The 23,886-nt window shown below is 36.1% G+C and overlaps 1 protein-coding gene and 1 pseudogene across 1 annotated transcript; both read right to left on the reverse strand.

The window, feature by feature from the left end:
* Positions 1-5,564: 5,564 nt before the first annotated feature.
* Positions 5,565-17,495, reverse strand: LOC109073671 (vacuolar protein sorting-associated protein 37B-like). The gene is made up of 4 exons (XM_042755300.1): positions 17,278-17,495; positions 12,121-12,292; positions 6,302-6,384; positions 5,565-6,163 (listed from the first exon to the last, which is right to left on the reverse strand). Exons 1-4 carry the CDS (start codon positions 17,380-17,382, stop codon positions 5,672-5,674), a joined length of 852 nt encoding a protein of 283 aa, XP_042611234.1. The 5' UTR covers positions 17,383-17,495; the 3' UTR covers positions 5,565-5,671.
* A 716-nt stretch (positions 17,496-18,211) lies between these two features.
* Positions 18,212-23,454, reverse strand: LOC122145168 (annotated as a pseudogene).
* Between the last annotated feature and the right edge of the window lie 432 nt (positions 23,455-23,886).

Below are 23,886 nucleotides of genomic sequence, written 5' to 3' on the forward strand. Positions count from 1 at the left end.
TCAAAGATCTGGGTACTGGGTACTGTATCATAGCATCATGTCATTTTATCTGCAGCACACACACACACAGACAAATGTATATCTTTCTTTACTAATATATATATATATATATATATATATATATATATATATATATATATATATATATAAACAAGCATTTGCATGAATTTGAATTTTTCTTGGGGTCAAAGGTTATTTAAAGTGGTTTGGGAAAGTCCCATGGGAAAGCAAGGGAGTGATTAAATTATTATTATCATATTACATTTCCAACAGTGCTTGCAGTGATCGGCCAATCACAATGCACTGGGTCAGCTGGCCAATCAGAGCAGACTGGGCTTGTCAGAAGGAGGGACTTTGTAGAAAACGATGCGTTTGAGAGAGTCGGAGCATAGAGGACCTACAGGTCCTTCTAAAAAAATTAGCATATTGTGAAAAAGTTCATTATTTTCCATAATGTAATGATAAAGATTAAACTTTCATATATTTTAGATTCATTGCACACCAACTGAAATATTTCAGGTCTTTTATTGTTTTAATACTGATGATTTTGGCATACAGCTCATGAAAACCCAAAATTCCTATCTCAAAAAAAAAATTAGCATATTTCATCCGACCAATAAAAGAAATGTGTTTTTAATACAAAAAAAGTAAACCTTCAAATAATTATGTTCAGTTATGCACTCAATACTTGGTCGGGAATCCTTTTTGCAGAAATGACTGCTTCAATGCGGCGTGGCATGGAGGCAATCAGCCTGTGGCACTGCTGAGGTGTTATGGAGGCCCAGGATGCTTCGATAGCGGCCTTAAGCTCATCCAGAGTGTTGGGTCTTGCGTCTCTCAACTTTCTCTTCACAATATCCCACAGATTCTCTATGGGGTTCAGGTCAGGAGAGTTGGCAGGCCAATTGAGCACAGTAATACCATGGTCAGTAAACCATTTACCAGTGGTTTTGGCACTGTGAGCAGGTGCCAGGTCGTGCTGAAAAACGAAATCTTCATCTCCATAAAGCTTTTCAGCAGATGGAAGCATGAAGTGCTCCAAAATCTCCTGATAGCTAGCTGCATTGACCCTGCCCTTGATAAAACATAGTGGACCAACACCAGCAGCTGACATGGCACCCCAGACCATCACTGACTGTGGGTACTTGACACTGGACTTCAGGCATTTTGGCATTTCCTTCTCCCCAGTCTTCCTCCAGACTCTGGCACCTTGATTTCCGAATTACATGCAAAATTTGCTTTCATCCGAAAAAAGTACTTTGGACCACTGAGCAACAGTCCAGTGCTGCTTCTCTGTGGGGAATGCGGCACCTGTAGCCCATTTCCTGCACACGCCTGTGCACGGTGGCTCTGGATGTTTCTACTCCAGACTCAGTCCACTGCTTCCGCAGGTCCCCCAAGGTCTGGAATCGGTCCTTCTCCACAATCTTCCTCAGGGTCCGGTCACCTCTTCTCGTTGTGCAGCGTTGTTTGCCACACTTTTTCCTTCCCACAGACTTCCCACTGAGGTGCCTTGATACAGCACTCTGGGAACAGCCTATTCGTTAAGAAATTTCTTTCTGTGTCTTACCCTCTCGTTTGAGGGTGTCAATGATGGCCTTCTGGACAGCAGTCAGGTCGGCAGTCTTACCCATGATTGCGGTTTTGAGTAATGAACCAGGCTGGGAGCTTTTAAAAGCCTCAGGAATCTTTTGCAGGTGTTTAGAGTTAATTAGTTGATTCAGATGATTAGGTTAATAGCTTGTTTAGAGGACCTTTTCATGATATGCTAATTTTTTGAGATAGGAATTTTGGGTTTTCATGAGCTGTATGCCAAAATCATCAGTATTAAAACAATAACAGACCTGAAATATTTCAGTTGGTGTGCAATGAATCTAAAATATATGAAAGTTTAATTTTTATCATTACATTATGGAAAATAATGAACTTTTTCACAATATGCTAATTTTTTGAGAAGGACCTGTACAATAATGTACAGTATTTTAAAAAATAATGTTTTTTGAACATTAAAGCATGTCAACATATTCTGTTACACCAATACACAAAATAATGATCTTTAAAAAAGCATCATATGACCCCTTTAATCACTTACCCCCATGTCGTTCCAAACCCGTAACATCTTTGTTCGTCTTCGGAACACAATTTAAGATATTTTGAATGAAAACTGGACTGCCAAGTAACTTACACTGTCAAGGTCCAGGAAAGTATGAAAAGCATCCATCTGCCATCAGTGATTCATCTGTAACATTATGAAGCGACGAGAATACTTTTTGTACACGAAGAAAACAAAAATAACAACTTTATTCAACAATTCCTCTCCTCTGTGTCTTTCCAAATCAGCGTAGCGCCATTTTGGCAAATCTGAGCAGCGGCTTACGCTGTTGTGTATCAGCCGCGCCACAAGGATACGTTTTTTTTTTTTTTTACGTGTATTTACGCTTTGTTTTGAAAGAAAACAGCGCATCGGTGCAGTGCGGCTGAAACAGAAGATTGAACGCTGCTTGCATACTGCTCAGAATCGCCAAAACGGCACTACGCTGATATGGGGACACACAGAGGAGAGGAATTGTTGAATAAAGTCGTTATTTTTGTTTTCTTCGTGTAGAAAAAGTATTATCGTCGCTTCATAACGTTACGTTTGAAACACTGATGGCAGATGGACTATTCTGATGATGCGTTTCATACTTTCCTGGACCTTGACACTGTTATTTATTTGGCAGTCTATGAGACAGTCTCAAGCCTCCCGGTTTTCATCCAAAATATCTTAAATTGTGTTCCGAAGACGAAGTTTTTACAGGTCTGGAACGACATGAGGGTAAGTGATTAATGACAAAATTTTCATTTTGGGATGGAGTAACCCTTTAAGTATGTTTAACTTTTTTTAACAATAAATTTGATTACAATTAAAGCTAAACTGGTCAAGTGGAATAATTATGTGTTTTTATTTTTCTCAGATTTTATGTCATGTTTATAAAAAAAAATATAGGAAAGTGTTAGTCTCAGATAATATTTTCCACATAATATTTAAGAGAATTATGTTTCAGCGTTTAGCAGAAGCTGTAAATGATAAAATCATTTACCTACTGTATATGCATAGTGGTTACTACATATAATGCAAAACCACTACATTTATTGCATAAACACTTGTTAGTTGTATAATTAATTAGTTATAACTCTCAATGTGTGCAAAAGTCAGCTGTTTAACTGGTAAACAATATTTCAGCACCATTATAAAATGCATGCACCCAATTTTTTGGAGCAAAAATACATGAATAGCTCATCACTGCTTCTTTTCCTCTATCCTAAGAGCATTTAAATATTTATAAAATGGAAAGATTCACTTTAACTGCAAAACGTTGCTCAACTAGGGCCAAATAGGGGGCCTCAGCAAACTTTGTGCTGTATGATGACAAATTATAAAATTATTATTGATATGCTCAGATAATCTATCTTGTCTGATAATAAAAAGGTAAGAAAACAAGCAGTTTTGTCATTATTACAGCAGGCCAACCAAGTCGAATATGGTTCAGAGAGGATGACACTACTTTGTGTACTCACTTGAATCCACTAGGGGGAGTCAAATTCTTTGTTAGATTTATACAGTGTATGATTTATACATGGAACTATATTGTATTTTCAATAATTAAAAAGAACATAACCCTCATTCCTGAATAAAAGACATGGAGGTTGAACTCACAAAAAAGTGATGGGATATCATTTATTATCTTTAAAATAGAGATGTCAGTTCCATTTACCATGTCTACCACTTTCAGTATTACCTAGCACTTAGTCTGCATATTTTACATTAGGAAAGTACAAAACACTATTTTATTGCCAGCAAACGCATAGAGCCAAGTAACCTTTTACAAGCCTTGCGATCATTATCATTTCTAAGAAAAGAAAGACCATGTTGATACAAACATACAAACTTTTTTTAAGGGTGGAAGCTGGTTTTTCCAGATTGTGTGCATTCCTGTCATAGCACATAATAGTTTTCACAGGTATTTAGTCAATGTCTAGAAATAATACAGCCTGATTCATGAGGAACCCAGATAATTCCACCTCTCGATCTGGTGCTCATAAGCATCATCATAATAAGCAGATATTCAAACAGAGCCTGCATAGTAACATCATCTGGGTTCAGCTCATTAAATGAATGTAGTAGCACCAGTGATTAAAGAGAGGACTTCATCCAAACAATGTTTCTATCATGTCAGCTTCCTGAATTTGAGGCAACCCAATTATGGCTCTAACTGGTAAATCATAAACAATTGATATTTAGGTAAAGGGCACTTGTAAATATGTACCTGTGTAAACGGCATATACTTTGAAAAATAAATTTCTAAACATTAATAAATTTGCTATAGAACAGAAAGGCAAGGAGTTATACGAAGCACAAACACACTCCTCACCACAGTGAACAAGTCTTCATCTTAATACCCAGCATAGGCACAAAGTGGCTACTTCAGCGGCAGACGCATGAACAGACAATGAAAACAGATCCAGGGTGAAAACAAAAGGCACAATTAAAGGTTATACTACATATTAAGGACAGAGATATGATATGTAACAGACCAGATGGTGTAGGTAAGTGCAATTTTATATGGTATGGCTATATTAGTTTGAATATATTAAATATCATTTAAAATGTGGGGGCTTATGGAAAGGAAACACATCTCCAATGAACATCTTTACGCCAGATGGCAAAACTAAACACAAGGAGGATTATGGTGTTAGAAATAAACATTAAAATGGTAAATATGCATCAGCGACAGTTTAAATGCACGGTAATGACAGCATAAGCACGTATGCTTCACAAATGTTCACACTCAAGCCTAAAAAAAAGATTAGCACATTAAATTATTTTTCCACACATACTATCATTCAATTTCACTCCTTTCAAATTCTAGCCAATAAGCTCCATCCATTAGCGCGAATTAGCTTGTATCTGAGACATAAAGCCCCTCTCCATCACTCATACTCCATTCACCACATCAGTACCAGATGATTTCACCCACATTTAACTCAGATTTGTATTAAATCTGTTTTACTGCTACCAGCACAAAACTGGATCCACTGGAAAAACAAATAGCATCTTTGGCTGCAGGTCTGAAAAAACCTGAAGAGCAAAAAATGGTTTTGTTTCTTCCCCCCAAAAAACTCAGCACAGTTCGGTCTCAGTCTGTTTGCATAGGTATTACCTTTTTGTTAAAGCAGCCTTTTCCGGTGTGAAATGTCAGAAGATATTAAAGTGGTTGAACTGACATACTAGCATGAACTCAAACAGAAATTAAAACATCAAATCGTAGCTCTTCATATCTGTGTAGATGGCCTAACAGAATGCCTGTTCTTGAACTCTGATATCTTCATTATGTATGGAAGCCCCTGCTGCTCATGTCAAACTTTTTTACTTGATCTAACACCACTGAGAAGGGCAGACTCCAAAACCAACCATGACTGATCAAATACAAAAGTGGTCTAAAGTGCAAATTGAAGATCCTGTTGCAGATGCCCCTTTGATTGCAGAAAAGTCTTGTTAATTTTACACATGACAAGACTCCAACTTGGCGCACAATATTTTATAACATGCAGCTTGAAGGACCTACAAAAGGCTTGAATGAATGTCCAGTGTGCACTTTGTTTTTTCTCCATAGACCATAATGTCCCTTGCTCACTGTATGATGAAGCCTGGCTGGGGTGCCATACGTGGAGGGGGTCTCTGGGGCACGGGTGGGGCATATTGCTGCATGTACATGTTGGGGTATCCCTGGTTGAGAATGGGTGGCGTGTTTCCTACTCTAGGGGGAATAGGGGGGTATGGAGAGGCCGGAGTGAATGCAGAGGTAGAAGGGTAGGAGACGGCAGCGGTGGGCTGAGCAGGAGGAGTTTGGGTGACTTTAACAGGGGGAAGAGGAGGAGCCCGCCGGGGCATCGGCGTGGGGGAAGCATTGACCTCTATATGGAGAGCGGCTGGCCTGGAGGGAAGGTCCTGAGAGCGAGAGGGCTGAGGTGCAACCAGGGCCATGTGGTGTCCTTTCAGCACCATTTCCTGGAGCTTCTCTATCTTGACTCTCCTTATGTGCGCCAGCTTCCTCTTACTCTGATACTCGTCGATGAATGTGTCCAGGGGGGTCGCACCATCGAGGAGTGAATCAGCCATGTTCTGATTGGAAAAGGAGGGAAAAAGAGAGAAATAATAGCATGAGCATTGACTAATGAGTAAATCAGATGTTGAACAATCCTCAGCAGATATCTAGTGCAACTTCGAAAAAGTGTTGAGGCTTTATGATAATGGAGGTACCTCAGTTTCTTCCTCGATTTTGGCCCCTTCTGCTTGTAGGAGTGCAAGCAATGTGTCCAAGGGAGTGTTTCCAGATCTGTCGTCTGTGATGGGACAGAAAGAAAAGCAAAATGTGTTATAATTAAGATATTTGAAATATTAAGACAATTAATCACTGCCTTCCAGTAGCTGAAACAGTAGTGCATGGTGTTGGTAATGCCGCAGTCATGGGTTCAATTCCCTAAGAAAGCAAGAACCCAAGAATTCAATGCAAGTCCCTTTGGATAAAAGCGTCTGCCAAATGCATTACTTTACATGTAAACAAGATATTATCTGATACTGAAATGAGGAATAATGTAGGAATTTAGGAAACTTGTTTTAGTCTGAAAAGGTATGAAACATGTTAGGGATGAAGGAAAGTGCCATCTTTTGGCTTTAGCCGTAGTGCTACATGAAAGGCAGCAATATAAATTTGCCAACTCGTGCATGCCTTAAGTAAATCTGCCAAGGCATCAACAGGGTGTGTTTCACCTTTCAGTTCAGGAGCCGTGGCTTCAGATTTCACAGTACAACTGGACACGCCTGTCAGAAATTCTCAGAGGTCAACAGACACTTGCGTCAGAAATCAATTTAATGTATGCTTAAATTACACAACTTACATTACAGCCATTCATTATCATGAGAGAAACGTGTAATATTCTACACTTAACAGATTTGTAAAGAAACACAGCATTACTGATCAGTGTGCAGTGTTGTAGTTCAGTAGTAATGTGGTAAACAAGGCAAGAGCAGCCAGCCTGTTAAGTGGTTGGATGAAATGTAGAGTTATGGATGGTCTAATACAACAACAACAGAGGAAAAATTATTTGAGAACAAAAAGAGATTTGAAATCACAAACCAATATTGTATACCTCCTATAATGGAATGCATTAAAACATATGAGTAAGTAGTAAAGTCTGCAGATTAAAAGAATCAATATATGCTTTGATTCAATCATGGATTAAGACTGTCGGACATCTCACACAGCACTTTGAATGCTTTTAATTCATTACATATGGCCACTCCCTTTACCGATTTACATCTATTTACATTTATTTTCCTGGCAGAGGCAACTTACAAAAGTGTCATTATGTATTGTTGTTGTTGTATTCAACCATCCATAACTCTACATGTCATCTAACCACTTAACAGGCTGCTCTTGCCATGTTTACCACATTACTACTGAACTACAACATTGGAAACTGCTCAGTAATGCTGTTTCTTTACAAATCTGATCAAATTAAACACTGTTAGCTGTCATTTACAATTTATCGTTGCAGTTCTCAACTGCAGATACCAAAAAAATATGGTTTTGTTTTCCTGGTAGCAAACACTGAGTACGTTTACATGGACAACAATACTCCGATTTTAATACGAAAAAGACAATACTCTGATTAAGAATCTACCATGTAAACACAAATTTTTGATTACCTTAATCTGGCAAAAGTCATAATCGAAGTAAACACTAATGAAATGAAGACATGTGGAGTAGTCACTGTTTATTTCAGTTTAAAAGTTCTGTAATTAATTACATTAGCCAGGACAAACTGAGCGATGCAACAAAACCTGAATGCTCCCATTATAATCAATAAGACCAATGCCTATTTTCTGTCCTCTTTCGAATGACAGGCTATAACTGACTCATTGCTTGTTCTTAAACAGTCAGCTGATACTTATGATTGGCTGATTGATGATTTGCCATTTACCTTGTTTATCATCGCCTCTTTTCAGTACCCTACTCTTCCGTGTTTTATGGTGTTGTGAGCCAGTGTTTCTATTTTCATCAAACATGCATTTGGATTTAATTGTTAACTGTTGTATTTATTTTAGATTACAGCTTGTGAATAATTCGGGTTAAAATATGTAAATGGCAAAATTTTAATCTGTACTCATATTATTCTACATGCAATTGGCATTCAAGGAAAAGTCGTTTTTGAACTTCACTTCTCAACTCAATCCAAGTCAAATTGTTTAGCATGGAATTAAAAAAAATAATCTAATAGTTTTACATATATGTGTGTGTTCATGTATTAAATACTGTGAAATGGTTGTCCCTGTCCACTTTCTTTGTTTGAAGATCTGCTCAACTGTAATGTGATGTGTGAATGACACAAGATGGCGGCTATAGGGGTAATACAGGGATATTTTTTTAATGATTTTGTTTTGTCTCTTGGAGTTTCATAAGCAAAAATTCACATCAGTATGTCCACAGCAGGAAGGTAAGATCTTATGGATTTATGAATGTGGCGCTCATTTTTAAATCTTCCAGGTATCTTCCAGGTCGCTTCAAACATTACAATACTCATGATAACTTTTGTTAACTCTATAGTAAGCAGATCCACTTCACCAGCTAACTAGTCTTTGGCAGCTGTGCACTTGTTTCTCTTGCACATATAACACAACAGAATCAGTTACAGACTTATCAACTGTATGAATCAATGTACTCGAATAGAGATCTGCATGCTTTGGCAACAAACTGAGATTGACAGTAAACACGACTTAAAAACTGTTCCTCTTAGGATGACAGATGAAAGAGGAGCAGGAAAGAAAGGAAGGGCAAGGCCTTTTAAATAAAGGTTTGTGTTTATTACACCAATGCAATCATCACTATTGTCCTACTACTGTGGAATAAAGTAACACACTAAACTCCGGATGAAACAGGTTGTGACGTTTTGGCTAATTTAGAGATAGGAAGCTGTGGACACCTGAATGAGATCTGTTTTTCCAAGTTAACAAGTGCCCACTTTATTACCTTTGCCTTATTTACCGTTTCAAATGTGAATTGTAGAGCAAATAAAAACCTCTGCCCAGAATAAAAAACATTTTTATGCAGAATGAATCATCAGTTTGCGTGTTCTCTTCCATTTCCCAATCAGACTTTGGTGAAGTGCACATGAACATAATACCATACTACAATAGACTACTTTCTAAAATGGGCACAATATGCAAATTTTCCCATTAGATTTGCCTAAATGACCTACTATATTTGCCTAAATAAACATTATACAACAAAGCATACTGCATGTATCCCACAATGCAATGCTTGTATTTCATTGCAAACATCCCGTAGATCATGAGACTGCTATCAGTTTACAGCCAGCCCAGCTTACTTTGTGCTCTGAGCAAGTGTGTGTGTGTGTGTGTGTGTGTGTGTGTGTGTGTGTGTGTGTGTGTGTGTGTGTGAGAGAGCAGACAAAGAGAAAATACTGAATGTGTGTGTCCGTGTTTGTGTGGGCATACTCCTTCCCCCTCTCCAAGCCTTGTTTCTGACATTGCTCAGGGCACAAAGCCACACTGTTACTCTAGAGATCAGCTCCACAGCAGCATCAGAATGAACCGTCACGCTGAAATACCCCCACAGAGCTGCTCAGTTGTTATGGCTCAGCTTTGGGAATAGGGGTGACGGCGGGTTAATGTACACACAGGATCCTCACCACACAATTTAGCCTGAAGACTAGGACTTTTGTTTATCTGCGTCAAGTGAATGGTTGACTGGCCAGCCTGCCGGCAACCCTGTCCAGATGCACTGGCACTGCTGCTGCAACTGCGACTGCTGCTCAGATTCAGTAAATCCTTATCTGGGACAGATAACCACCCCAGCCTGGGAAAGTGGGTAACCTACATTTCACCAAAGCCACTATCTTTCTCTCCATCTGTACACAGACGTCAGTTCATCGTGTTTATTTAATCTACACAAAAATAACAAACAGAAACTAGTCCTCAAGGAGGGTGAGACTCTGATGTGAAGGGCTGGAAGTGAAAAGTGATAGATAAACTTACACAAAAGTCAGTTTCACACGAAAACTCATCTTAACTCATCTCAATCTGAAATGTAATACTGCTACACTAGAAGGCTAAGCCACATCTTTTAAATAAATAAAAAAAATTCAATATTTGATATACATCTTGATATTTATGTATACTAAAATCCTTAATTTGGGTGATTTTAAACTAAATGCCAGAATATTAATTTAAGAAAGAATGTTATTGAATTATTTCAATATACAGTCACAGTATACATTAACAAAAAGCAATATTACTTTTATTATCTTATAAAATTTTACCGACAATAATATTTTTTAATGTTTATTAAAAAAGACTTTTATGCTCACCAATGCTGAATTTAATTGATCAAAATAGAGTAAAACCGGTAAATGTTCTGAAATATTATTTCAAATTATTACACGGCTCTGTGGAATACTTCATTCTGATTGGTCAGTTGCAACATTCCAAGTATGTTATCCCTCAAAAGCAACCGGTAAAAACCAATAACAAAGGCTCATCCGTGTAACTGAAGTCGGTGCTATACTCTTGCCAGAAACATTTTTTTTTTCTTGGTGGAAGCTTTGTGTTTGTTTAGCTAATAAAATATTAAAACTCGATTAAAAATTGTGTACAGTTATTAAATTATGTCATCCTGGTATTGCACACTCGCTCTCGAGTTTCATACAAACGCAACTACTGCCATTTTGCTATGATTGTTTTGTTCACTGTAATGGATAAGATAACTAACAAACTGGTAAGATTTAAAAAATTTTTTATCTTAAATCTTTTATCGCCATAATTATTTATGTGGTGAAATGTTGTGTAATAAGTGGTTTGACTGCACCGTTTCTCTCAAATGTCCGTCGAGCTTGAACTTGCCGCTTGCTCGCAACTGCTGTGTTCACGGAAGCTTGCGTTCAAATATTTCAATTCAAATCAATATTAATTTCTTGTCTAATTATTTACTTATGTGGCAAGTAGCCGTGTAATAAGTGGGATAATGTACATCCAGCCAGTTGTTATCGCAGAATAACTCCTGCTTCGCGTCAGGTCCTGATCACCCTGTCGGGGTTATTCTGCAGTAACAACCGGCTGGATGTACCTTATGCCTTACTTAAAAAAACTAAAATTACAAATACAATATTATGCATTCTTTCTGAAAAAAAGATAACTGATGCCACACTTAAACAAAAGTGTACAAACAAAGGAGGAAAATTTTAAATGGACAAAAGCTCATTAAAAGAAATCAGCACATTTTATACACAATGGATACTAATTTAATGACCCAGTCCTGCTCTACAGCACAGATCAAATACAAGATCCAGCTCAGAGGGAGTGGGAGACAGCAAGGCTTCCAACACGTACTTCAGTTACGTCAAACACCATAAGTCAAAGCATAAGCCAGATGACACTGAGTGTACAGATGGTAAAATGAAACAAGTGTTAGTCCGCTGTTTGGAATCAGCTTCCAGGCAACCGCCGTGTCACAAAGAGTAATCAGTGACAGCGTTTTATTCATGATATCAGAACACACAGTGAAAAGAGGCATGGAGGGACACTGAATACCCTTCCCTGTTCTCTTTAAAGTCACAGATCCTTTTCAGCTCTGACAGTCATCTGCTATCATTTAGTTCTGCCTTCTGTTTCCATGAAAAGAGAGAGACATATAGAGGGAAGTGGTGCACAAAGCCTAAGAATTTGTGAAAATTACATGTAAAACCTGACAAACAGGCCCTTCGGGGAGTTATCTTATAGATGGAAAAGATGACTAAGTTAACACGCCACAACAACATTAACATGTTAAAGCCTATAGGGACGCTTTACACATTTACATTGCTTCCACTACAGCTTTTCAAAGTTACATATGGTAGAAATAGTCCCAGGCACATAAATAAAGGACATAACCACAATATACAAAACAAGTTTATAAGAGTTATTGTAAGAGACATATGCTACACAGAAAGGCAGAGAAATAAAGGAAATTACATTTTAATCCTAGTATTAAGTTAGTTTTAAGTAGTAAGTAAGTATTTTACCTAGAGTGGACTTGCGCAGTTGATAGGCCTCAAATAGCTCCTGTAGGCTCCGGGACCGCCTGGTCAGTTCATTCTTTTGGTGTTCAAGTATGGGTTGGAGTTTAAGGTTCTGCTCAGCAAGATGACGGTTACTAGCCAGGGTCATCTCCTTGTTCTGCTGTAGTCCTTTAATCTGAGAACACACAAAGAAATTGTTACCCAATAAACAATGAGTATATATATGGATTTTGACATAGATTACTATTTAAAAGTTTTGGATCAGTAAGATTTTTTAACACCTTCATTCACCAAGGACGCATTACGTTGATCAAAAATTACAGTTAAGACATTTAAATTAGTTGGTTTTTTTATTAAGTTAATACAATAAATTAAAAAAAAAAAAAAAAAAAAAAAAAAAAAAAAAAAAAAATATATATATATATATATATATATATATATATATAATATATATATCTATCAATCAAATTTAAATTTTATATATATATATATTTCAAATAAAAACTGTCACGATTTCCACAAAAAAAAATTAAGCAAGTTTTCAACATTGCTATAATAATAATAATAATAATAATAATAATAATAATAATAATAATAAAACGATTCTTGAGCACCAAACAGCATATTAGAATGATTTTTGAAGGATCATGTGACACTGAAGAGCTTCAGCATCACAGGAATAAATTACATTTAAAAACTGTTTTTATTTTAAATAGTAATACTATTTCACAATATTTTTGATCAAATAAATGCAGACTTGATGTACATAAGAGACTTCTAAGAAAAAAATCATACTGACCCCAAAAGTAGTTTAAATCAAAAAAATGTCAGAAGGAGAATTTACTGTGTCATGCCTTGTGAAAAAAAACAAAAACAAATCAAAGTCACAATGACAAGTAAATATCACTAGACAAGTAAATATTTTCACTTGACAGTTTTAAAAATTTCACACAGCATCATGCTGCATCTCCAGGTGACAAAGTAAACTGTCAGGTACATGTCAAGATAAGGGTAAATAACATGGTATGTGGGCAGTGGAAAGTGAAGGTGAAATCTATAACCCATGTACATTACTTTCCAAACTACGACAGAGCAGCACAAGGTTTTTCCTGGCTCAAAATGAGACTATCCTGACCATGTGCACACACTGTACCCACCGTTCAACTGGCTGAAAAACACTTTTTACACACAATGTGTGTTAGGTGTTCTAATTATTAGATGATTGAAGAAAATGACAATTATCAAGTTAAATTCTACCAAAACAAACCTGTTGAACAATGAATTAAATACAACATAAGAGCTAAAAGGGGTCCTTTTGCAGTGTACGTGAACATGACATGAAATTGAAAATCTTTATCCACTCCTTATAGTCTCCTGGTCCACAAATCCTTTTGTTCCAAAATACATTTATCCACTTATTACAAAGTGTCTTTCTAGAAAACAAAACATTTTTAACAACCTTATGTGAATTCTTTTGATTGAATATATCATGAAATTTAAATGCAGCAGGGTAACAGGTGCATTAGAGCTAACATTAGCATTAAGCTACGTAATACTATTTATAAAATTAATAGTACACTTTTACTCAGTCTCACTTCAAACCTCCATCGAGTGTTTGCAACAAATTCTGAATGCGAACTAATGTAGATTTTGGTCATGTCCACCTTATTTTTCAATGCGGAAGTAAGCTGTTTTCTGTGAATGTGCAAGACTTCTGTTTCGTTAGCCACTGTAGGGAAATAACGAGAAGAATAACAAAGTGCAGTAAACTGATTGCACTACAAACATGTGTGTTCATAGTTATGATAATACATTAAAATAATATGGTAAGACACGCCAGTTTTTAATATCAAGCAGCAAAACAAGCTGTTTTGTACAGCTAAAAATAGCTTGACACCGGAAGCCAGACCCATTAAATTTACAAAAGGCTGTGTCCGCTCTTACAGGGAAAATAAGGTGGATAATGTTGTTGAAATTAGTTATTTGTTTGTGCAGCCCATTTCTAAAGTTTTCAAATGTCAAAATAACTAGGTTTTGTAAACCCTATCAAAGATTAAATGATCATCAGCAATTGCTGGCACTGGACTTTTCCCTCATATCATTACAAAAGTTAAAAGCATTCAATCCAAAAACACCACAGGACCAAAAAATGCATAAACCCAAAAAATTTAAATCCAAAACTACAACCATTAATAGGGAGTTGGTCCTCCCTTTGCAGCTATAAAAACTCCCACTTGCTGGTAGATTTTCCAGTAGATGCTGAAACATAGATGGAGGGATTTTCTCCCACTGAGACACAAGAGCATCAGTGAAGTCAGGCGCCAATGATAGGCAATGAGTTCCGTTTCATAGTTCAATTCATCCCACAGGTGTTCAATTAGAGACCTGGTAATCTTTAAGGGTTGTTCAGTCATAGTCGCTTACGTACAGCTGTTCTATACAAATCACAGAAATTAGACATTTGACAACAAACCTAATTGTTTATATGGATTAGGACTGCTTGATTAATCAAAATTAAATTGCAAAGGTGATAAATCGCGATAAGGCAGAAGCTGTGATTGTCATGCGCATCTTTCAGTGAAGCACGGTTCTGTGATCAGCAGTAAATAATCGCGATTTATTGCCTATGCTTCTTAATTTCGATTAATCGTGCAGCCATAGTTTGGAGTAAAAACATGTTATTAAATGAGGTATTTTTACGTGCTTTCAGATGGAACAGCATTTACTACACAGACCCATAGTTCACTGACAACTTACGCAAAAGCTTTCATAATTGCAGAACGATTTCTTCGATTTCATAATCTCGTGATTAAATCATCTTCGAATTATGAACGTGATTTTGCGTAGCTTGTAAGTGAATTACGGCTCTGTGTAGTAAATGCTTCTCCATCTGAAATCACGTGATGGAGATTTACTACTAATCACAGAACCAGCTTTACTGACAAGATGCGCATGACAATCCCATTTAATTAATCGTGCAACCCTAATATGGATATAAAAAAGATTCACCACTGAGAATCAGTTAAGAGGCTTAAAACTAGTTATACACAGATTGATTTGAATCAGCTGGCCTTTGATATATAGGTCACTCCACCTTAAGCCTCTCCTTGTACCGGATGATCACAATGTACTTATTGCTGCTGCAGAGGCATGTTACAGCCCCAAAGAAGGAATTATTAATAACCAGGGGGGTCACTGGTAAAGGTTTCAGGCTGTACAAAATGCAGTCACACATCACCAAAAAAAAAACCTCTTCAGAAATAAGATCCCATTTCCAAGAAGCTCATAAAAAAAAAAAAAAAAAAAAAAAAAAATACATTGCAACATGCCACCTCTAGTGACTCAATAACCTATGACCACCATGAGGAACACTGAACAGTATTTAACTGTCCTCCATTTTCAACAGGTGCACTTCTGCAGTTTCAGTTTAGAGATCATGTGTCAGAGTGCATAACAGAAAGAGGTGAGAGAGTTTGCATGTTTCTCAAATGCCTGTCTATGTCAGCTGGCAGGTCAGGAAACATTTGTTCTTCTGAGCTTTTACACGGCCTGTGCTGGGATGTCCTATGTATTAAATTGGGTCAAAAATAAATTAAATACCCAGACAAGCACTCAAAATATACAAGTCAGTATCTAACACAAAGAAAGCTGAAATCACCAGTCATATCACATTAACGTTGACAGACGATACTGCATCCAGTTCTCTTGGTAATACACCAACATTGCTTGCGAAAAGCAAATTATTGCTCATCACTGATTACACAAGGCTAGTTCTCTCCAAATCTGATTAAAAAGGATAGGTCTATTCATCATATAACGTTCACATCGCTTTCTAAAAGAGGTGTAGACCAGTTAACAGGTCCGCAACCATTGTTTAATGTGGCAGATAATTACAGTCTACATATGAAATGTTACTATATATATGGCTTCTGGAGCACCATTCCAGCACTAACCCATTTCTGTCAGTTACCAATTTCAGTGAAAGCCAATATTTAAGAACGCGTACTTTTAAGAAGTATGTTTATTTAAACAGCCACAGATAAGCAGTTAAGAAAGTTTCTTATAAATAAATGACCGTTTATAGCACTAAATCAGAATACTGCCAGATCAAACTTGCTCCTATGACACATACTGATTCAAGGCTGACATTTTTCAATGAATTTGGAGGTCAAATCAGCACAAAACTGTGAACATGTCCAGAGTACTACTGTCTAATTGACGATATGCAAACACAATTGAGCAAAACTTTGAACTTACACAGTAAGTCAGAACGGTACTGATATTGTGTGCATTGGCAAAGCTCAGCATGTTGTCTCATGAGATGTGAATATGTTTATGGTTATGCATCAGCAATTATAATTCATATGAAACTTTGATTGAAAACCAAATGACCTGAAATCACCTGTTAATATGCAATTTTAATAGAAAAATACAAAATGATACATTATGAAAATACTATAATGAAATACTATAGTATTATTGTAAATAAAAACAACAAAAAATATATCATGTTTATTTTTAAATTAAAACTACACAAGGTAAATAATCAATAAATGTTTCCAGAAAATATTGCTAGTGCCTGGCATAATAAAAATTAACATAAAAAGGCTCATGCTCTGATTCCCAAGGTTTCCTCCAAGACATGACAGCGAAATATGTTTTCATAAAAGTAACAAAAAGTGAAGCTCTACAAATAAATAATACTAATAAATATATAAATTACACAAGACCAACGTCTTTCTGCAAAAGAGGATCACGACAAATGACTTGCATCACTGACGGGTGAAATACAAGAACAACAGGACAAATGCATATTCCTAACTCATGGGCATGTTTAGATAAGGCTGGTCGAGCAGTTTCTGCTTCAGTGATAAGGTCACTTTGGCTTAAGTTACTGAAAATATGTTGTTCAACGAATGACATCATAACACTTAACGTAGTCATATTTCCGCGACGTCAAAAACGTACCAAACTGAAGTCACGAGCAGAAACGTTCAAATTTAAACAGTTCCCAATAAAATGTATTTTTAAAACAAGCCATTTAAAAATATATAATACTAATAAACACGGCCTACATCTGTATAAAATGGGGCTTTTTCAAATACACATAAACTCGCCACGTTAACTTCGCGAAGCTCTTCACGAGAAAAATAAACTTACCTCGTCCGAGTCGTCGATAAATTTGTTGAGTTTTTCGTCATCTTCGAGCAGTTCGTTTAACTGAGTTAAGGTGTAAGAACTCAACTTATTCACAAAGCCAGCCATGTCTGGCACAGCGGTGTCTTTCACACTTCGAACTCTGTGGATCGCGGTCGGTTTGGGCAAAGCTGTTGTTATTTTCAGCCGGAAGACGACAGGAGGAGATGCGTGACGTCAACCGGCACATCACTGTAAGGTATTTTTCATGTGATGCTCACAGACTTCCTCCAAAATGATAATTACATTTCTTCTGTCTTTCAAAATGTGTAAAACATACGTTTGTGCGTCATACTGCATAAAACTGATAACATACTAAAAAAATATTTTTAGAAATTTGAAAACAGGAATTAAATCAGTTTAAATACAAAAAAGGATAAAAATAGAATAAAAAAGAATAAACTGACAAAATCACATGACAAAATTTCTAACATTAATACATACTATAAACTACATACTAACTGTATGTGAAATTTAATAATTAATGAAATTATGTTATGTTTAGTTTTTTTTCTTTTTTTTATTTTTTTTCTATGTTTTGTACTATTTAAGATATTTAGATTTGAGACAAATGTACAGTACATCAAGTATATCAAGTATATATTGCTTAAAGCTTTATTCAAGGCAGTACCCCTGTCTAATAAACACACTATTTAACATGCAAAATATGTGATACATCCCAAGGTAGGAATAAATAAAATATATAGGCTATATATATATATATATATATATGTATATATATATATATATATATATATATATATATATATATATATATATATATATATAAATCAATCTAGAAATAAGGCTTCGATACAATCAAGTCAAGGACATTTCAACTCTTCTTAGTAGTGTGCTTCATGCTCAGTGTTATATATATATATATATATAAATCAATCTAGAAATAAGGCTTCGATAGGTGGGGCTGGTGAACGTCTGCATCTATTTCAATCCCCAGGATCTGCCTATGCACCAGTTTACAGTAGAGGCCTCCCCTGGCCATGAGTTCTGCTCCACCACGGAGTCTTTCTCGATCACTAGGATGTTGTCTGCTCTTTCCACTGTACTCAGTCTGTGGGCAATCACTAAACCGTGTGTTCTCGCATCAAGTTGTTCAGAGCCTGCTGAACCTAAAAACAAAGTAACAACACAAATGAAGTCTAATGCAAGACTGAAAATGAATGTTCACTTAAGCCACAGCCTTTCAATGTGTAATAGTTATTTTACTGACAAATGTCGAGAGCGCATCATTGTAGTGCGAAAGCACATTAATCTCTCCGCTCGCGCGCGGATTTCCTTTGCTCTTTGCACAAAACCGGACGAGGGAGAGCGCGCGCACTTAAAACGTGTCTCTCCTCTCACTCAAGCTGTGTCCTGTGGCTGTGCGCTCTCAAGTCTCTCTGTGCTCATGCGCTACAAATATAAATTATTTTCGCACCTGAATTAAACGTTGTTTATCACTATGCACTTTAAAAAAGTTATCAAAACAGATTTGTGCAGGGCCTTTCCTTGATTTATTTTATTGTTGTATTTTTGTTTTAACATAAACTGGTTATTGTAGCTACTTTGTTTATATCTCTTTTATGTTTGTATTTTGATCTTTTCTGCAAATGCACACATGCATATCTCTGTAAAATAGGCTACTTTGTAAACACTGTTTTAAAAGGTACTATATAAATAAAGCTTTAACCAATCAGACCTCCGCAACTGACCGATGAATGTACTACGTGAAATATAATTGGCTGAGTGAACTGAACCTGGAATTTTTTTGACAATCAAAGATGCATGGATCTTTAATTTCTTTCCAGTTTAATAATATTTAGCAATGGTAATGAAATAGAAATGGCCAGGAATTGGGTGCTTGGATGATTTGTACAACCAATTTATTTAAAAACAACATATTAGCCTTTATAGTATATTTTATTTTATATATTAATTTTATGTTATGTTATGTTATGTAGGTTAGTTAACTAAAATTATTTTATTGCATTGTATGTTGGTATGATGATAATAATATGTAACATCTCAAATCAACATCAAATGAAAAAAAAAAATAGATGTAAATGATGCAAGATATAACAATAAATGCTCTAATAGCATCGCTGTTTGGACATTTATTGGGAGGGTTTTTTTTTCGTTTTGTTTTGTTTTTAAATCTAGTGTTTGTTTTCAGTTCTTTTTTTTCTTCATTAAAATGCACTTAATATTAGCTATAGGCTACATTCAATGGCACTCTTCTCTAAAACAGTAAATATATAGTTATATTTTGTTGATTTTGATTGCTTCCATTGTCCTCATTTGTAAGTCGCTTTGGATAAAAGTAGTTACATGTAATTACATTGCATGCAAATGCATTAAACCAATAGAATATAATGTAGTAATGTTATGGCAAATATGAAAAAATCATTATAGTGTTATATTTTAAGAATCATATGCTTTTACGTTTGTTTAGATAAATCGTTCAGAAGGGTTTGACCAAACTGTTAAGCTAGGTTATTTACAAATCATCCAAACACCCGATGCATTTCTAATATTATGACTAAGTAGTATTAATTTGTAAATAAATTACAGATCCATCTTTGAAATCCGATTGGTTGATAACTTTTTTGACAACGTTTAATTCAGGTGCGAAATAAATATATATAGCGCATGAGCACAGAGTGATTTGAGAGTGTACAGGACACGGTTTGAGTGAGAGGAGAGACACGTTTTAAGTGCGCGCACTCTCTCCAGTCGAGAGCGGCATATATCTGAGCGCACGCGTCCGGTTTTGTTCAAGACCAAAGGAAATCCGCGCGCGAGCGGATAGAATCGCGCTCGCGCATTGTATTAATGTTCTTTCTTGCTACAATAATGCGCTCTCGACATTTGTCAGTAAAATAACTCCATAATAGTCATCACTTACTATGTATTCGCTTTCTGAATCCAGTGCACTTGTGGCTTCATCCAAGATCAGAATGCAAGGGTTTCTGATGAGAGCCCGAGCAATGGCAACTCTCTGTTTCTGCCATAGACTGTATAAAAACAGGTTTCTGCCCAGCAGACAGCTGAGTGCCCTTCTCTCCAAACCCCTGCAACAGACAGAAGACAGAGCAGCAGGAAGAATTATCTGCCAAACTCTGTTACAAACTCTTTTTCTGTTTTAGTACACATATCATGTAAATAAATAATATTATTAAACAAATAAATAAATACAAAAATATATAATACATTATAATACAATATAATATAACTCAAATCAACTCAAAGCTGTAAACATTCCTAGAATACTATCTAACTGAACCAAACTGTGGTACAAATAAGTGAAAAACATCAAATTAAGATAATTATGTATATGAATATCTACTGTGCTCATTATGACAATGCATAAGGCATTAACATCAGAAATGTAAATTTCTGAACATGGCTTAAAATTTGAGAGTGTTTACACATATAATGTAAAATGAATATAATATTAATAAATAAATAAATATAAAATAAAAAAATATATAATATAGTATCATGTATAAAATATAGTATCATTTAATATAAATAAAATATATAATATAATAACAAACCAGTTTCATAGCCTTTGGAGAGGCTGGTTATGAAGTCTTGTGCACTGGAATTAATGGCAGCTCTAATGACCGCTACCATGAGAGCTTCAGGTACACCATAGGATATATTCATCTGAACAGTGCGGCCAAATAGAACAGGCTCCTGACTCACCAGTGCTACCTATTAAAAAACAAAGTACTTACATATCTAATCTGCTTTTGGTTAGGCCTCTTCACCACTATTCGCATTATCAGCAACTACTGCCCTCTTAAGGTCATATAATGTACTACAGGCTGCATTGAAAACAATACAAGTACAGATAAAACTAATTGAAATTCTAAAAGTGTATTTACGAAATAATGTATCTATTCGAAATGCAGTATGACAGATCAGCCTCAGCATATATACCACCTTAGAGTGATAATATTTGTGTTGGTAGATTTGCACAGGTTGGCCGTCCACTAGCACTTGGCCTTGCTTAGGGGCATAGAAGTTCTCCAGCAAACACATACAGGAGCTTTTTCCACCACCAGAGGGCCCTACCAATGCAGTTACTAGCCCTGGGCGAAGACTGAAGGATACATTCTGAGAAGAAAATGTGGGTTTAGTTTCCTTCTTGTGTCTAGGAATTCTGTTACTGCTTCACTGGCATATCAGAGAGAAAACAAATAAACATCAAATGCATTTGCAATACACTAATTGCATCGCTGCTCCCCACTAACGTCAACCATTGCAACCTAGTTTAAGCATTACCCTCAGGGGCACAACTGTCATAAAGTATCTCAATAATTCTGTGGTTCATAGGTTATTTCTACCTGACGTTAATCAGGTGTTTAAGCTTTGTGTTTTTAGTCAAAATCATTAACATTAATCAGCCCTTACACATAAATAGGTGCGATGCAATAGGATTACAGCAACAAGCTATTTCTCACGCTGAATGTGACAGTGTGGCGCAATGTGACAATCACAGCCAATGAATCAGAACATATCTTATATGCTCAGAAACAAACAAAAATTTGGATTTGGAACATTGCATTATGCCTGGTTAGGTTATAGTGCTATAATTTGCTGTTAGTCAGTAACCTTCTATCTAAAGTCTACCTTCAGTAAAGAATACCTTTAATATATCCATCTCTGGACGTGTTGGATATGCAAACGTGACATTTTTGAATTCCACCTGCCCTTCAAATGTCTCTGGGGTTTCTTGACCATCAAGGGTATATTTAGGTTTCCTGTCAATATATTCTAACACTTTCTCTGCAGCGCCAACGCCTTGCATCAGACCTGTGCACACTGACGATATACTCTATAAAAAGAACAGACAGTAAGACTTTGTACATCAGATTCATCATGAGTATCACGCACACACATATTAAAAGAAAAACACCATACCTCCAGGGCCTCTCCGAGCTCCAGCTCATAGATGATTAAAGAGGAAATAAGGGTCCCTCCGCTCATCTGATTTGTCCTCACTAAGTGGCCTCCATAAAACAGGATTGCTACTTGCAAGGCCAGCTAAGAGATCTAAAGCAATAACAATGTTACAAAAAAAAAAAAAAAGAAAGGAAGAGAGAGGGAACAACAATTGGTATCATTATTCAGACTGACACCGCTAAGCCAAAAACAGTGAGAATAATCATTGGTTTGGCAAAATCATCCATGCTTTTCTGGATAACTATGCTATCTATCGCTTGCCCCGTGTAATAAGGTATAAATGCTTCACCTATGGGGAGGACAATTAAGCATTAACACTATGAGCTGATAAACACTAGAGATGAGAACAATATGTTAAACAATATAATGTGCTAGATGTGCTACCATCCAAGTATGACTAATCAAGGCATTCACAAGTAACTGTACTCAGACCGTTAGGTTTGGAAATAAATTGTAATAATGCTTAACAATATTAATGTTTTACTTTATTTTTGATCAAATAAATGCAGCCTTGATGGACATAAAATACTTTATGTAAAATAAAAAAAAATAAAAAATAAGACAGTGAGAGGTTGTGTTTTGATAACTATCTATTAAAAATAATTTTTCTAAAAAATAAATAAATAACAATTCCAGTCCAAACTCTCAAAAGTTAGATTGACATTAAACGTATACATTTCATTACACTTTACACTTACGCAGTAACAATATTTAATGCATCATGTAAGTGTTCATTGTTAGTCTGTTAAAAGCATTGTTGGTTCATGTTTAATATTGTGTTAACTGTAAACAACCTTACTGTACATTTACTATACATTCCATGAGATTGTTTATTAAGAATTACTGCTGGGCCAAAATTAGCATTACTTACTGTCACAAATGAAAAATTAAATAAAATATTAACTCAAAATATCACCTGAGTTAAGATGTTTACTTAATTTATTAAATTTCTTAGAATATTTAAGCCATAACTATGGGAGTGAACTTACACACAGCAGAGAGGAGAAGAAAGAAGAAAGCAATGGCCAGCAAACCAGAGTCCTTCTTACAGTACGAGAAGAGACGGTCAATTGTGGCCAAAAGGGTCTGAATACTTAGGACCATGTGATATTTCAGTTTTTCTTTTTTAATGAATCTGCAAAAATGTCAACAATTCTGGGTTTTTCTGTCAATATGGGGTGCTGTGTGTACATTAATGAGGAAAAAAAAAAAGAACTTAAATGATTTTAGCAAATGGCTGCATTATAACAAAGAGTGAAAAATTTAAGAGGGTCTGAATACTTTCCGTACCCACTGTATATGGAAGTGATTTCTATTTGGCGAGTAAACATTAGTTATGAAATGACAGTGTGAAACCAGACCAGACAGGTCTGGAATAGTAATAAAAAGGTGCGCGAGTGAAAAAAGTTTATGCCAATGTACTGCACCTGTAAAGTTGATTTGCTGGCCTGCGCAGCTTGACACCCGGCACTATCACAGACTCATTCATTGGGGCAGTACAGAATACATGAAAATCCTAATGACAGACAGAAAGTGGGAAAAGAATACTGTACCGGTCAATCAGAAAGGGCTCTGGTCACACTGATGATGTACACAAGTAGG

Source organism: Cyprinus carpio, chromosome A5 (assembly GCF_018340385.1).
Source record: "Cyprinus carpio isolate SPL01 chromosome A5, ASM1834038v1, whole genome shotgun sequence".
Taxonomy (NCBI): Eukaryota; Metazoa; Chordata; class Actinopteri; order Cypriniformes; family Cyprinidae; genus Cyprinus; species Cyprinus carpio.

Bases quoted from the DNA above. Each gene is read 5' to 3' on its own strand.
- LOC109073671 (XM_042755300.1), bottom strand. From the start codon at position 17,382: ATGGCTGGCTTTGTGAATAAGTTGAGTTCTTACACCTTAACTCAGTTA. The intron at 6,385-12,120 runs GTAAAATACTTA...GTCCCATCACAG, and splicing joins ACTGCGCAAGTCCACTCTAG to ACGACAGATCTGGAAACACT. The intron at 6,164-6,301 runs GTACCTCCATTA...TTTTCCAATCAG, and splicing joins AAATCGAGGAAGAAACTGAG to AACATGGCTGATTCACTCCT.